Source organism: Vulpes vulpes, chromosome 13 (assembly GCF_048418805.1).
Source record: "Vulpes vulpes isolate BD-2025 chromosome 13, VulVul3, whole genome shotgun sequence".
Lineage (NCBI taxonomy): Eukaryota > Metazoa > Chordata > Mammalia > Carnivora > Canidae > Vulpes > Vulpes vulpes.
Window position 1 is genome coordinate 104,259,678 of NC_132792.1, and position 17,255 is coordinate 104,276,932.

Genomic DNA, 17,255 nt, shown 5'->3' on the forward strand with positions numbered 1-17,255 from the left:
TAAACCTTTTCTATGGAATATTTACAAAATGAAATGGTGGGAGAGTTCCTTAATGGATTGGTGAAACTCATCTTTAGGGCTATTTATAATATGTATTCTGTATGTGGGGTAGAGGAGGTTACCTATTTTCAAAAGTTTTTGCAAATCTATTCGGGTTTTCTATTTTAAATTAATTTTAAATTAAATTTAATAATATTTATAACTTAAAAATTGTTGGTCTTCAGAGATATTCAGTAGTCATAGGATCATATTACACAGCTTAAAATCAATTTTCCATTATATGTGTCTTGTATACTATATCTAGAATTATGTTCCTACCTTTCACTCCTCTTTTTACCATGTCTTACCAGAGGTATATCTATTTTATTAGTCTAATATAAAAACAAAACCCCTTTTCCTGGTGTTGATGGTCTTCATTGTCCTTCTTTTTTGTTTTATGACTATATACTTTTATTTTTGTAATCCTTCCTTCTCAAATTTTTCTAGTTCATTTATTAACTTCTTGATTCATACACTTAACCTTGAATTTTCAATATTTTTCTAATCTGTAATAGATACACCTTTTAAACTGAGTTACATTTCACAAATTTTGGCATTGTCATTTAGAATCCAAGTATTTTCTAATTTCCATTAATTTTTTTTCTTTAATGTATGAAATACTTAGAAGAATGCTTTTGAGTGTCCAAATATATAATGAGTATGAGAGAATTGGAGAGTTGCTGTGTTTGTGTTATAACTACCTAATTAAATGTATTTGTAGTGACTCACTGGTCAGGTTTTTGTTTGTTTTACTGTTCCCTGAGTAATGATGAAACATTGCTTTCTCTAATGGCTCAGTGCAGTGCCCTATGTTAAATTCATTGGTCAACATTGATTATTGAATTGTTAAACTTCTCTTATTAAGACAGATTTTTTTTTTTTTTTTTTTGTCTGATGTCTCAGTTTCTGGCATAAGATGTTAAGACTTCCCACTGGCATTGTATAATGTCACATTCTCTTTTTAGTTAAGAGAGTACTTAAGTGCTTTCAGATTTAAGGTCATTATATCTTCTCAGTGAATTATTCCTTTTACACTTAATGATCCTTCTAACCCCCAATAAGGTTTTCTACCTTTGCTTATGTTGTCTGATGTTAATATTGTTGTACTATTTTGTTGCTTGAGTCTCAACCTGGTATGTCTTTTTCATTTTCATGTATTCGTTATGATTTTTAAGTTTTTTTTTTCTTATAAGCAGCATATAGCTGGATTGTATTGCTTTTTATATCTAGAATGATGGGATGAGCCCTGGGTGTTGTACTATATGTTGGCAAATCAAACTTCAATAAAAAAATTTAAAAATCTAGAATGAAAATCTGTATTTTGATTTTCTTGGACTTTATTTTGAGTTTTTTCCTCCTGCTTTTATACTTTCCATTTGATTCATTGAGATTTTTTCCCCAGGTATTCTTTTATTACTCTTTCTCATTGCCTCTAGGGGTCACCTCTAGAGCTTTCACCAGGTAAAGAACTAGTCCACATCTCTTTCCTTCCCAAATCAGGCCAGGGTTTGTTAGTGCTGGCATTTCGGTCATGCTGTCTTATCATACATGCAGTTATTTTCCATTTTGTTTTCTTTTTATTTAACTTTTTTATTTCCTTTATGTAACTCTCACTAGTTCTTAGTATTATTTTTCACAGTTGATATATACTTGGAGCTCCTCTGATCTATTAGTCTTTCAGTTGACCATAGCTTCTGCAACCCATTCATTTCTTCTTTCACTTAATTTCTCCATTTGATGAGAATATCTACTAGTGATTATTTTAGGAGAATTCTTTAAAGGATAGAGTTCCCATTTTAGATCCTGAAAATATTTGTTTTGGTTTTTTAAAAAGATTTTATTTATTTATTTATTTGACAGAGAAAGTGATCAGGAGTAGGGGAAAGCCAGGGAGGGGCGGACAGAGAGAATCTCAAATATATTCCCTTTTGATTTCATAGCCAAACTAGGGGTTCAATCCTAGGACCCTGAGATCGTGATCTGAGGTGAAATTGAGTCAGATGCGTACTTGACTGAGCCATCCTAGTGCCCTGATCCTAAAAATGTTCTTATATCATTGCCATCATCTAGATTGATGCTTGTATTCTCTTGATCCTTTGAAGATATTTTAGTGCTGTTATTCATTGATAAAATATCTGTGTCTTATTATCACCCCTTTGGATATAATCTATTTTTCTTAAAGATTGTTATAAGATACTCTTCTTATTTTTGATGTTTTTAATTTCAGCACATCAGACAAAAACTTGTCCTTCTTGAAATTTGGTGTATTGCTTTATCTGAGAACTCATAATTTTTTTTTTCAGAAAAGTTCTAAAAATGTGAGCCTTTAGCTCCGCAAATATTGCCTGTCCTCCATCTACTGTTTTTGAGTCTTCTGTAGATGTTCATTCTGATTGCTTATACCCTTCTCTGTATTTCTTCACTCTCCTGTTTTTTGTCTCATTTTTTATGCTGCATTGTAGATATTTTTATCAGCTCTATATTTTGTTTGGAATTCTTTCCTTTGCTGTGTCCATTACTTTTTTAGTTTAAAAACTAAATTTTCATTTCTAAGTGTTCTGTCTAGTTCTGTTTCAAAGTTGCCTATTCTTTTATCATGGTTCCCTGTTTGTTAATAAATGGCTTTCATTCTGTATTTTGTCTCTATTTATTTAAAACAAGAGTTGGCAATTTTTTTCTGCCAAGGGCTGGGGAGTGAATATAGGTCATGTGATTTCTGGCACAACTATTCAACTCTGCATTGTGGTGCAAAGGCAGACCTAGGCAGTAGCTAAAAATCGGACATTTACTGTGTTCCAGTAAAACTTTATTTACCAGAACAAAAATTGGACTGAATATAGTTCATGGGCCACAATTTGCTGACCCTTGATTTAAAACATACTCTATTAAAACAACTCACATTCAGGGTGTTCTCTTAACTCAGGTAACTGAAAGTGGCAATTCTTCTGTATGATGCTCAGCTGTCTGTTTGTTAGAGTGGATTATTTTCTTATGTCATAATTTTGAGTTGTACATTCTACACATAACCTTCTGTTGGAGGTCAGTGTACCTTGACTTGTAGAATTATCCTTCAAAGTGTATTGGTATTTTAGACCTTGAAACTAATATTTTTTATAAAGGATTGCTTTTTAAATTATATTCTCAAAATACTCCGAATAGGAATCTTTTGAAATAATCTAGTGCTCAGTGCTCTGCCTAAAATATAGAGAATCACACAGCTCTCAGCTAGCTGTCAATATCGCTTTTAAAATTAACAGCACTGTTATTATTGTTATTATTGATCTAAGGTCTTATAGAATCTATAATTATAGTTGCTATCATTATGCTCCCAAAGCTTTTTACAATTCTGATTAATTGGAAAACCGAAATGAAAATACTTCTTCATCTAGACCTGGTCTACTTTGACTAAAATACACAGACAATATTGAGTAAAGTATACATTATGAAAATAAAAGACGAGTAAGACAAGACAAAAACACAAACTTTGGAGAGTTCCTTCTGAAATGTCACTTTCAAAAACGACAACAGAATTAAACACATTATTGAATATGTTTGATGTGTACATATATGTGTATGTATATTTGCGTGTTTTCCCAAGCCTACAGTGAATTATTATCTTGCTTGTTTATCACAGGACACTTGAAATGGACCAAAGCTGAGGACATTGACATAGAAACCCCAGGATCTATTCTTGTCAACACTAACTTGAGGGCATTAATAAATAAACATACATTTGCTTCCTTACCTCAGCATTTTCAACAATACCTCCTGCTTTTGCTCCCAGAAGTGGATAGGCAGGTAAGTGGGAGTTTTAGACATTTGATACTAGTCACTAGTTACATTATTTGTGAAGTAGCAGTTCTGTTTTCAAAGATCACTGAAACATGTATGGACCATTTTTGTAACAATATAGTATATTTATAATATATATACTCATTGCTAGCATTGGTGTGTTTAATTTGCCAAAAGAGAACCATTTTTATTATCAGTAGAGAGCCAATTCAAATTTTAAAATATAGCATGTTGCTATAGAGTGAAAACAATAGACCTTTCCACATTGGAAAGGAAAACAAAGAAATCAAACATTCCATTATCAAATAAATCTTTGAAGTAGCTGCTCCTTTGCCTGAAGGGAATATTGAAGTGCAGCAATAAAAAGCCAGGGTTTCTAAGAAATTATGTAAATGTTTTTATTCTCAACTCCTTCCAAAAAGCATTTAAAATTTATGTTTGCAGTTGCCTTCTGAGACTCTATCATCATGAATATGATTGCCTATAAATAATCTACCTTTTATCTTTTTTTTCTTAGTATAACTGGAAATGCTTTAAGTTTATTTTTGTATTTCAAAAAGCCTCTAAAATAAGGAAATACAAATATAGACCCATAATAGCAGGCATCAATCATCTTCTAAAGCTGTTTCCTTACAAAAGAAAAGGAAAAAAATATTTCATCACATAATCTTTTATTAAATTTCACAAAAGTTATTAAATGGCAACTAGGAAAAATTTCCTTGTGATTCTTATTTCAATAAATTTTGACACTGAATATAGTTTCCAGTTGATGGACATAATGTGTATGTGTTTATGTATTTGCATCTCAAAATGAGAGGTACATCCATATACTGAAATGAGTGAGATTGATTCAACATTTCCATATTACTTTGAATAAATTTTCTTAGCTTTTTATTTGATTCTGTTTTCTATGAACTTAGCTGCCTCCTTTCATATATATTTAAAATGTGATGAGCTACAGTTTTCTGCCACTTGTATGTATCTCTTTGGTGGAGATTATTGTCCATATTTAGAAAAAGATTATTTTGATTTTGGGTACACTTCTGTTTTGAGGTTTGCCTTCATTCCTTGAAAATTTGTTTGATGTTTACTATGAATATGGTATGTTTTAGATACTTTGGAGCAATGGAAAGACAGTAAGTGCCCATTAAGTATTTATTGATGATTAAGTATGCTTTAGTTGGATACATAAACTATATTTATGAATAATCAAAATGTGAGGTAGAAACAGGTAAGCCTAGAGGGGAAAGAACAAAGTATATTGAGCTTTCATATGCTGAAGGGGAAAATCAGAGACAAACTTAAGGTCCTTGAATTGGACCTTGAGATGTAGGCAAGAGTTAAATAAAATAGATGGAAATCTACCAAGTGAAAAGTTCAAAGATATAAAATCAAAAGCTAATTTTATGGGAGTCTAGATTGTAGGTAGAACAGTGCAAAAGAATCTGGACAGACAAATTGGAAGTCAATTTTGGAAGATTCCTTGAGTATGACGTTCAGGAGTCTGAATAGTATTCTCCCTGTGTTTGCAAAGCCATTGAAGGCTTTTGAGCACAGCTGTAATATAGTAAGATTGTTGCTTTTTAAGAAAATTATTCTCACAGTATTGAAAGGGAATGCAGAGATGGGAAGCATAAAAATGGGAAGAGTTGTTAGGAAGCAATTTTAGTTGTTCCAAAAAGGCAAAATGAGGGCTTGAATTTGGAGAATAGTGTTGAAATTAAAGAGGAAGAAGATAATGTGATCATCACCATCATCACCAACATCATCCAGTGGTAGCAATTTTACATTTTGTCAAGTAACAGTTGAACAAGGTATGGGGGAAGCCATAATGACTCTCAGGTTTCAGATTTGTGTGGGTAAGAACTGAAATTTGGGAGTTAAGGAAAAACTTTTTTGGGGAGGTTGGTGAGACTGATTTATTAGCTGTAGAACTGTTTCCTCCACCTCAACATACGTGTGGTTTATCTTGTTTATAATTCTTTCCCCAGCTCCTGGAATAAGATTTGGCACTACAAGGTTCTCAATAGATCTTTTGGAATGAACAAATGACAGATTGCCCTAGGTTTAGCCAAATATTTTGGTTACCCAGAAGACCAGTCTAAGCTTAGTATTTTATTCAATCTGTAGCAGCTTCTGTTCCTCAATTTTCCAGTCACTGTGAGAAGTGTAAATGATTAAGGCATAATACCTGTCCTCATAGAACATTTAGTCCACTGGTAAATTACTCAAGCTGTATTTACCAGGTATGTACTGTGTACTATATATACTTTGTTAAATACAGAGGATGTAAGAATGAATCTTGTGGAGAAATCACAGATAGGAGAAAGACAGCCTCATGCTGATATACAATATACTTCGTTCATTGCTAGGTAAGAAGTCTAATAACTGGGTAAACCTACGCCAAATTTAGTATAACCAGGAAGTGCAATATAAATATCAAAATATACATTTAAAGAAAATCTTCTGCAGGCACAGAGGATGAAGAACTTTAATTAGAAACTAATATTGTAGAAGATTTTTTGGTGGAAAGGATACTTCATTTGAGCCTTGAAGAACTTATAGGTGTTTTGTAAGTAGAGCCAAGGGAAAGTGAAATCGACAGAGGGAGAGCATGTCATTTATAACGATTTACTGCTTGTGTGTTCCACAAGATTTACTAGTTCAGTATGACTGGATCATCCTATGGGGGGAAAGTGGTGAGCTACTCTGATGATGGGGAGTATGGTTTACAACCTTAATGACCTGGTTGCAGATTAAGCCCTTCAAACTTTTTCTGAAACTAGTGGATACCATCAGAGAGTTTTTCAAATGAGAAATGGCATGGATAGAGTAATTTAAACAGTTATTTTCATGCCTAGACATAGGGGAGGGACAAAGGATAAATAAAATGCATTCCTTATTTTCTCCTAGGAGCTAGTAGCCCTCTGAATGATGGATTGGACAGACAGAAAGATAAGACACAGAGACACTGGGTAAGAGACAATTGGAATAGTTGAGATATGAGATAAGGCTGTGACCTTGGGCATTGGCCTTGGAAATGAGAAGAAAGGACTGAATTCCAGGCATAGTTTCAACCAACTTGAGTAGGAATAAATGACAGATTGCCTGTGGGATGGGGTTGTAAAAGGTCTAGAAGGCAACTGGAGATTTTATCTAGGGTGACTTGGGAAGACAGAAAGGCTCTGTGGGCCTATCAACATTTGATACCAAGAAATTTAGAGCTCTGTTTCTGTGTGCCTTGCTTGAGATGAGCTGAATCCTCTCTCGTGTCAGAAAGTAGTAGCCGACTTACAACAAGCTCCCCAAACTGCTGCTGTTTTAGTACAGCTTAGAAATATCCAGATGGGATTGAACACCACCACTACTTTCTCAGCCAGAATGAGTAGAAAAGGTATGCAAATGTGAAGCTGATTACATACATTTATTTGAGCCAGTGGAAAGCACTATAATTATTTGAAATACCTCAGAGTTTCACTTATGTAAGAAAGCTTGTCTTTATATATTTGTATAGAGTTTGGAAGTTCCAAGTTTCCTGTTTCCTTCCTTTGGCTCTCCAGGTTTCTACCAAATTTCTCCCCTGGTGTAGTCCCTACCTGCCTCTGACTCTGGACCATATAAAGTTGGGGATCTTTCAGTTATCACATCTTGAAAATATGGAAGCTAGGTTTCCCATTTATCTTGACAGTGCCAACTGTCATTATGCCAACCTGTCTGGTATTTTGTTTTTCTGTATTTTTACTTTTCTTTTATAGAGGCCTGCTTATCTTAGATTTCATGTATGTTAACTTCTTGTTTTATAACATTTTCACATCTAGTTTTATGTTTAATTTTACTCTCCTTTACATGTTATACTGCAAGTAACAGAAAATCAAACTCAAACTTAGATATAAAGGAATTGATTGGCTTAGGTAATTAGAAGACAAGTTAAAGAGGGCTTCCAGTTTTTGGTCCTAGGATCCACTTATTGTCAAGAACCCATTTCATTATTATTTAATGAATTAATTTTAAAAATCATCTTTCTTGTTGTTGGCACTATTGTAATTTGGATTTTTGTTTTTTTCTAATTCCCCTTTGTGATAGGATGCCTACTTGAATCAAAGAATGAGTATTTGCCCCTGGTTTACATTCATGGGGAAAATAATTCTGTCCCAGTATTTCAAAGAAAAGATCTAAGATTCACCCTAATGGTACTACTTAGATCACATGACCTTCTTAAACACCACCTCTGGCCATGAAATGGAATATCCAAATTGTTTAGAGCAGCTAGACCTAGTCTTGAGCTTCAGTGTGCTCACCATCTCAAGTAAAATAGTGCACTGTGATAGAGGTCAGGGGTGCCTTAGAAATCTGGTTTTTAGGAAGTTATTTTAGAGGATATGCAATTGGGGGTGGGGGAGAATCTTGGTCGTCCACTAACAGTGCCCACTGTAGTGGGGTGGGTATTGAGTTTGATTTTAACATGTTGGATTGAGATGCTGCTACTACATGAAATGTTCTATGTTCAGGTTTTAAAGCTGAAGGAGATGAAGTTAGTTTACATCTGTTTATAAAATCTACGTAGATAATGACATCAACTGTGCGATTTGATGAGGCTACAAGATAACAGTCATCCCAGAGGAATACATGTATTTGTGAGAGGGCGTGACTAAGAAAGTATGGGAAGAAGCCAGGGAATAGAAAATAGCAAATATATCAGAGATCATCATGTGCAGGTTTTGTCCAGGTCCCATGGATTTTAATTTGGTTCAGGCAACAGGATCAAATGGATGTTAGGAGGTCACTGGGGAGTAAGTGGGATATCTTTCCTTTGTCCCTGTAGATCACCCATCAGTCTTCTTCACTCTGCTTTGCTGCAGGAGGCTAAACCATGTATGGACTAAGGCACCAGGAGGACCTATGCCTTCTGTATTTTTTTTTTAATTTTTAAATAATCATAAACTTTTAGAAAATTTGAAGATATGTTAGAGAATTAGTTTCTGGCCTGTTTATCTGTCCAAGACCCCACTCCTCCCCCAGTAAATTATGTCTTTAAATATTTGTACCTTGCACCTATTAGTTGGCACATAATATTTATGTGTCCCAATACCACTGATGTTCACTTGATCATTTGATTAAAATGTATCTGCCAGTCTTCTGCAGTACAATTACTTCTCTCTTTGTAATTAAATAGTATTTTGTGAGGAGGTTCTTTTAAACTGTGTAAATATCCTTTCTCTTCAGACCTTCAGTTTATTCATTTATTTGTATCTGTATGGGTTCATTGTTTTCTGTTTTTTCAATAGATGACTATGCTCAAATTGTCCCACATTTGGTTACTGACAGCCTGTTCAAGCTGGCTCCTGTAACTTCTGATGTCTCCATTGCCCTCTGATCACTTCATTACTTTGAAGCACATCACATTGTTCCAGTCTCCTCTTAGACTTTTTTTGCCCAGGCCCTGGAATGAACCTTTTCTTCAAGGAGCCATAGTTCCTTGTAGTGGAGGATAGTACTTTGGAATCCGGATGTCATAGCAAGTGTAGTCTTTGTGCATGTGTGTATGAATGAATACCTCCTTACCTCTGTCTCTTGGAGACAAGGAACACCTTACAGAAGAAAGACGATGAATCTTTCAGAATCTATAAACATAACACAATTTATATCAACATTTACTTCTATATGTATCTTGTGTCTATATCTATATAATCTATATCTTGTAAACCAAGAATTTACATTTATACTTCCAGGCTTTACCTAATACCCCATGGTTTATTCTAATTTTCCTCCTTTCCATAGTTTACACTGACACTAAGAGACCCAGTTTTTATTACCTTAATTTACCTAAATATTTAATCAATCCCCTTATAGGCAGCCACTCTTCCATACTGTCCCATGTGGATGGTCTCCTTTACTACACCCAGTCTCACACTCTATGACAGGCTACTTATCCACCCATCCCACTTGGGTACCTCCTGCATATCAGGCCCTTCCTCAGTGTAGGAGGAATTCCTCACTGTGCAATACCTCTGTAGCTCCTCTCAGGGCTTCCCTCCATGCAGATACTTTACCTCACCACATAAGGCTTTATGATCACACTTTGGGCCATCATGGGTCCCTTTGCTCCTTTTTCAGGACAGGGGCCTATATTGTTTTAAGCTTCAGTCCTGAATCTTTTGGAAGCAGGAAGAGAAGGCCCATGGATTTAATTGGGTTCAGCTATTGGGGAGCTCCAAAAAGAGTTTGGTCAAAAGAAGAGTGAGATTGAGCCCCTCACCTGCACTGTGTGGTCAGCACATGATGTGTCCATCGACCAGCTCCTATCAAAAGGTCCTCTCCATATAGCCCTCTTTCTGTCCAAGTTCTGATAAACCCTTTCTCTTGGTACCCTTCAGGTCAAATACTACGTTTTACTATTAGCTTTAGTTTACTGAACTCTCCTTGGTGGTTTGCTGCACCCTGAGATACCTTTCTTTGTGAGTAGTTGCTTTAATTTACTCTCTTCAAATGATGCTAACTTGAATAAGCCATCTATGCCTGCTGGGACTCCTGACTGACAGACTTTTTGAAGATTTAAGTAGAATAATATTAAGGTTAACCAAATTCTAGTGGTTCAAGGAAGGAATGGAATATATAATTCATTCATTCATCCAACCAATGTTTATTTAACACCTATTATGTGCTTGATAAGCACTGATAATACAAATATCAATAAAGTCACAGTTCCAACCCTGAGAGAAGTAATGGTTCTAGAGGGAAGAGAGAGATGAAAAAGCATATAGTTACAGAAGCATGCTATGGCGGTAGCATAGACATTGTTCCAGAGGAAAAATGAGTTAATTATACTTTGTATGTGGGAATTAGAGAACACCTCAAAGAGAATGTGTTGTCTAAACTGCATCTGGCAAGATGGAGGAAATTTACCTGGAAAAGAAGTGTGGTAAGCACTCCGAGTAGAGGAGACAGTGTGTGACAGTAGTAATATTGATGACATATGGTGCTAAGCCTTCTACATCAATTATCACTAATCCTTGCTATAACTCTCTAAAGAGTTTGTACTATTAACCCCTCTGTATCTATGTGAAAGTAAGGATCAGGAAAGGACTTACTTAGGATCAGGAAAGGACTTACTTAGGATCAGGAAAGGACTTACTTAGTGCCTATGATCAGTATCTGTATCTATGATCAGTAAGGATCAGGAAAGGACTTACTTAGTGCCTATGCCTGTCTTCTTCCAAGACATGAGAACCAAAATTTGAACACCCCTTTGTCTGACTCCTAAGTTCATGCTCTTTCTTCTACATGCTCCCCAAACACAGGCAAAGAAGGATCTGCTGTCCATCAACATGTAATTTGAGAGGGGGTACAGAATGAGTAAACTGAGTTTAGAAGGGGAGGTGAAGCAAATCTTTAAAAAAGGCCTTCTGTGTAAACAATGTAGTACATACCAAGATTTTATGTTTGGAGCGTGACATTATTTCATTTCTATTTTAGAAAAGGACTCTGTTGAAGGAATAAAGCATGAAGTAGAGGAAAGAGATTCTCCTACTTTCCACCTGGCTAAGCTCTAGCCATTCTGTCTTTAAACCTATATCTAAACCTTCTGCTCCTAGCACCTGTGCTTGCTAAGAGCACTGCTAGAGGCACTTTTTGGCATCTTTTGGCAAGGCCAGCTTATTCTCATCCACCCTGTCAGTGTCATCTCCTCACAAAGGCTTTTCTTGTCCTTCCACCCATGTAGAGTAGCCTCTTCAGTTGTCCTCGGACTTACTTTTCTGTTTATTTTCCTCCCAGGACTTAATCATAGTTAATAGTTACTTGCTTACGTATTTGTCTTCACTCAAGAAAAAAGAAGCCCCAGGACAGTGGCTTTGTGGCTGTCTTCTAGTCACTGTGCCTAGCATGGAGTAAGTGTTCAGTAAACAGTTTTTGAATGACTGAATGAATATAGGCTGGGAATCCACTTAGAAGCTAGTATAATGTGTTTGATAAGCATAAGAACTTAGCCAAAAGCATTATAGAATGAAAAAGAAATGCCTAATTCATGAGACATCAGTTTGCTGTTGTTGCTATAACAAAATACCACAGACTGAGTGACTTAAAAACAAATTTATTTTCTCACAGTTCTGAAGGCTGTAAGTCCAAGATCAGGGTGCTGGCCTGGTTGGATTTTCCTGAGATCTCTCTCCTTGGCTTGCAGAAAGATTCCTTTTTGCTGTGTCCTCACATGGCCCCTTTTCTCTATGTGCCTACATCCCTGCTGTCCCTTCCTCTTTTTATAAAGACATTCACCATATTGGGTTAGGGCCTTGCCCTACAGCCTCATTTATGCTTAATTTCCTCTTTAAAGGTGTTGTTTCCAAGTATAGTCACACTGGAGGTGAGGACTTCAACACAGGAATTGAGGAGACATTTTAGGGATAAAACTATCAAGACTTGGTAATTGGATTTGGGTCAGAAGGAGGAATTAAATATATATCTTAGGCAGTAAATGTTTATTGCACAGTTGAAAGTAGCAGAAGATGGCTATGTCTTAAAAGCCAGGGTAGGCTTAAACATGTGTTTGTCCTAAAAATTGAGGTCGTTGTTGGGAGAAATTGAAGATAGAAGAAAGAGGGTTTGATTTATTGACCAAGGTTCAGAATAATGAGACAGGATGGGCTATATTAGACAAGAAGCTGATTTAAAAATCAGAAAAAAAGTCAGCTTCTGATTTCTGACAACAGGAAGTACTGATTTCTGAGATCAGAGAGAAGAGAAGCAAAAGAGGAGGAGCAAAGAAATAAATGAGAAGAGTAGACTGGAAAAGGAGGGGTTTTTAACTGCGGGGTGTGTGCTTGTTCACACACTAGAAGGTTATGAGTGTCGGGAGGCTGACAAGGCTTTAGAAAGAAGCCTGAAGGGTGATACTGTGGGTCCATCCTGGTGAAAAGCTGGTTGCTGAACAGCATTGAGGCCCCATTTAACATTTGATGGCAGTGGGTCCAGTTGGTCTGCTCACGTGTTTTTCACTTCAGTAATCCTAAATATTTGTGCATTTAGCTTGGTAACAGAAGTGCCAGGAGTTGGATTTTGCCAAGATTAGAGATTTTCAAAGGCTCACATTGAAAAAACTGAGAGATTTTAGGGAACTTGTGAGATGCTTGTTGGAGTGATTGATTATGGGGTCCAGGCTTTAGGGAGAGAAATTAGGGTCAAGGGGGCTTGACTGAGTGGAGGTCTCAGGGAGGGGAAAATATGGCTTTAAAGGAAGAAAGATATATTGTTTAAAGAAGTAGTATAGGGCCTCAAGATAACACACTTCAAATATGATCAGGTTTTGGTAAACACATAGGTCAAAAGCTATCTTTTTGGTCATAGCATTTCAGTTCAGAGATTAAGTGCAAAGAAACCAAAGGGTGAAAGCAGCATTAGTCAGTGCTAATGAACAGGGTGGAATTGCAGCTAGTTCTTCATTCAGTTTCCAGGTAGGAATATTACCTGAATAAATTCAGTGCTTTTGTCTATAGCCAGACATGGCTAGTGCATAACTCTCTGCAAAATATGCTTGGGGAGTTTTTAGAACCTCCTTTATTTTACAAAGCAGATCTCTTCTTTCTTTAAGAATTTGTACTTTATAAATGATATCTACATGGAACAATGCTATGACCTTTTAAAAATATATAGCAGCTGGTGGAATAAATGTCAGCTAAAGTGGGGTCATATTTAGGTTTTTATTACACTTTCCAATTGAACATCACTGATGAATAGGTTGTTGTCATTTCTGTCATCTGTATCATTTTTAAGTGATGCTCATCTCTGCCTCCATTTGGTGGTATTGGGACTATTAGGGCTGTCTCTCCAAATACTTAAAAGACCATCCCCCAACTGCTTCTAAATAAATTATGACTGTTATTTTTGTCCAAATGGTAATTGCAGCATTTCAATCCATTCTTACTAATCTTCCAATTTTGTTCTGCATTCATATCTGTGTCTCTATGGTCTGTTAAATGACTAGCCACTGAAGGATATGTACTGTGTAGGCTCTTTAAAATCCTATCTAGCTTTGTGCTCTTCAGGTTTTTGCACTCACTGGCAATAATGCACATAATTTTAACTGTGGAGAATGTCATTAAACTAAAATGGAACATTTACACAGTTCCTTTTGCAGAGAATTTTGGACTAGGAAAATGAATGTGTGTGTCAGACATTTTACAGCACATGAGAATGTGATTTATTGATTTCTGATGGCTCTGTTGGCATCAGTGTATATATTTAAAGAAGTCACGCAGCCTTTATAAATGCAAATGGGAAAGGGCTTTCCATCTTTTTCCTCCATGGAAATAGCTCATACATTTGCAATAACTCAGGCTCCTCTTAGAGATTGCTCTATGTACTGTATATATTGATTTAAAAATTATACCGTTATTTTATTCTACAAATAGCGTTTATAATGAAATGTCAATTTACCTAACAGATTATAGAAATTCAAAAGTATTAAAGATATGAAAAAATACTAGTATCTTAAGCCTTTAGGTAAAAGTATGTACTTGAGATGTAATTATTTTAATGGAACTGACACTGGCTTTTTCCTTGCTTCTGAAAGCATATCTTAAAGTACTTAAGAAATCCAATATTCCTTCTAGCCTAAGTCACTTACTGGTGATAGTAAATCATACATGGCCAAAGATATCCTTACAGAGCACACCTGATATTTCCATGCTTGCCATTTGAGCTCTATGCTTATGGAGGAAAGTAATTCTCTCTGGACATTATCCATTTCTTAGCTAACTAGAGAATTAACATCAAATACTGTTTATTGGTATCTGTTTTGAAGTATATCAAATAATGTATAGACTGGATTGAAGTACATATGTGCAAGCAATTGCATGTCATAGACAATCTGACAAATGGAGTTTCAGTCCTGTGCATAAGAAAGTTAATTGGGGATCACACACTCATTTAACCTGGAGAACATCCCATTCTGTGCATTAAACCACTTTCTTCCTCCTTTACATGAGATACTAAGTGGGAACTTTATGGCTTGAGAGGCTGTCTTTGGCCATGTATAATCAATTACACATGATCAAGCATACTGGATGATTAAATATTTGGTACTATCATCTAATATTTACATAATTACTTTTATGGTATCTTACATAAAATTTAATACGTATATGTGTAATACTTAGTTTATATGAGAATAGAGAGAAGGAACTTTAACTTCATTTTATCATGCAAATGAATAGATCTTGAGAAAGGGAGTCATGCAGATGGCAGATAACACATTAGTGCCTATGCCTGTCATTTTAATAAGGGACATTCTAATGTCTAGGTCACCATGTATCATTATGAACAGGTGTCATACAGTGACTCTCACCCCTAAATTAGGCTCAAGGGTAGAAGGAAGAAAATGAATTTTACTCATTAAATCACCTTTAGAACTACTAATAGTTATTAAATGCTATTCAAAAAATATAGTTGCCTAAGAAAACATTTGGTTCCATTTGTAAAATTTATTAAAGATCATTGTAAAGAAATAAAGAACCAATTATAAGCAGGGAGTGAACAGTGTAGTAATGTTCGAACCTCTAGATTACAGCAACAGCATTATTTAATAACCTTCCCTGCTTCTAAATTCCATTAAAATGACACTGGCTTTTTCCATTATATTTCTTTATCAATCCTAAAACCTAGGGGAAGAATACCATCCAGATGCCAAAAACTGTGTGGAATTTCAGCAGGAGATAATGAAGGTGAGGCTAGATTGAGCTAAGAGATTTGTAAAATGAAAGGGGCTGGAAAGGAGCACTCTTTGTGGGATCTAACTAAAGCGGACTATAAATTTCTCTTCGACACAACCAGCAATGAGTGATCCAGCCAAAGGAAAGGGGGGAGCATTCCAGAGAAGATCTCTCTACTAACTCTTCCTTTCTGGGAATGTTTGCTAGCTTTTAGTCTCTGAACAGCAGAGTACCACTGCAGAAAATGTTTCCAGTCTGTGCTTGCTGAGGGGTTGCCTTGTGTTCTCTGTCCAAATGCTAGCTGTTTTGCTAGATAAGGGGAGGCCTAGCCTCATTGATGTATCCTTAAATGTGTTCTTTATTAAGGAATCAATCCCTATTCTTCACAAGTGCCAAACCTCTACTTGGGCAAGTATCACTGGAGTAAACATATACTTTTTCCTGATCCCTTATCTGAGCCTGAAAGATTTATACCAAGTCCAACAAAGTTTCTGACAGAAACCATCTCAGTAGCTAATACTGATCCAACACCTACTGACCTCTCACTCAGGAGGAAAAGACAGAGTTCAGTAACGTGACATAGGAAAGATTTAGCAGTTCAAAAAACAGCCCAAGTGTGACAATTCAGAAAACAAGAATATGTGTTACTAAAACAGGATAAAAATTATTTTGAGAACGTCTGTTAATAAACTGAAGGAGATTTATGAGAATCCAGTCATTTTTTACAAGTATTAATTAAAATTTTACAGTGGGCTCTGCATGTACTGGCCAGTAGGGATACTATGTCATGCGAGACTACTGTGCATCTGCCTTCGTGGAGCTTCCAGTCCAGCACTGGAAGTGGTGCATGTTCACGGAAGCCCCTGGGAATATAATTTTAAAGAAGTGAGAAAAAGCTTCTGAGGAGGCTTCTGAGAAAGCCCAATGCAGTTAGGTTACATGGAAGCAGTTTGATGCTTTGAAATCTTAAGATGTCTTTGGCAGAACCAGAGCAGTGCTCAGTCTCTGGTACATTCCTCTCACTACCGAGGCATGTGTTTTTCTAGTCTGACAGGTGAGAACAGACACTGTAAGCCCTGGGCCCTGTTACCTCTGCTTGTTACAGGCAGTTCTTGCCTGGCCTCTGGTAGTTTTTCTCACATTTATGCACTGATAAGCACTAAGCAGAAGGACTCCAGAATTTCCTGTCCATGGTGCTGTGCTCTCCTTTGAGTGATAACTGTCTTGATTTCTTCTCTCAGCTTCAGTGCCTTGTTAGACCAGTAGTTGGAGGGTGGTGCCATTTACTGAGGTGGGTGAGATTTGAGGAGCATGATTTTCATTTTGGACAGGTTGTGTTTGAGGTGCATTTGAGTAATCTATGTGGAAATTTTGAATAAGAATTTGACTTTATAAATATGAAGTTTAGAGTTTGAAGCTGAAGTTTAAAAAAAAAAAAAAGGGAGCCACCAACATCTAGATGTTAATTAAAATCATGGCTATAAATGATACGTAGTATATGCCAGAATGAGAAGAGGGCCCAAGACTAAGGCTTGAGATTTCCAAATCTTGATGGCTGAATAAAAGAGATTAAGCTGACAAAGAGTGAAAGTAATGGTAAGTGAAATGAGGGACAGGTAAACCAATGTGTATCACCAAGTCAAGAGAGTGAATATTTAAGAAGGAAGGTGTGATTTATTTAATACTTAAGTATCCCCCAAGGTGAGGATTGAGAGTTAACTA

At 36.0% G+C, this 17,255-nt stretch overlaps 1 protein-coding gene across 2 annotated transcripts in view; it reads left to right on the forward strand.

Moving 5' to 3' along the window:
- ASXL3 (ASXL transcriptional regulator 3) overlaps positions 1-17,255 on the forward strand; it is a 178,775-nt gene that overhangs the window by 112,820 nt on the left and 48,700 nt on the right. For both annotated transcript variants that reach the window (XM_072732136.1, XM_072732135.1), the window contains one exon: positions 3,674-3,837. In XM_072732136.1, coding sequence (XP_072588237.1) covers positions 3,674-3,837 — 164 coding nt within the window. The remainder of the gene's footprint in view (positions 1-3,673; positions 3,838-17,255) is intronic.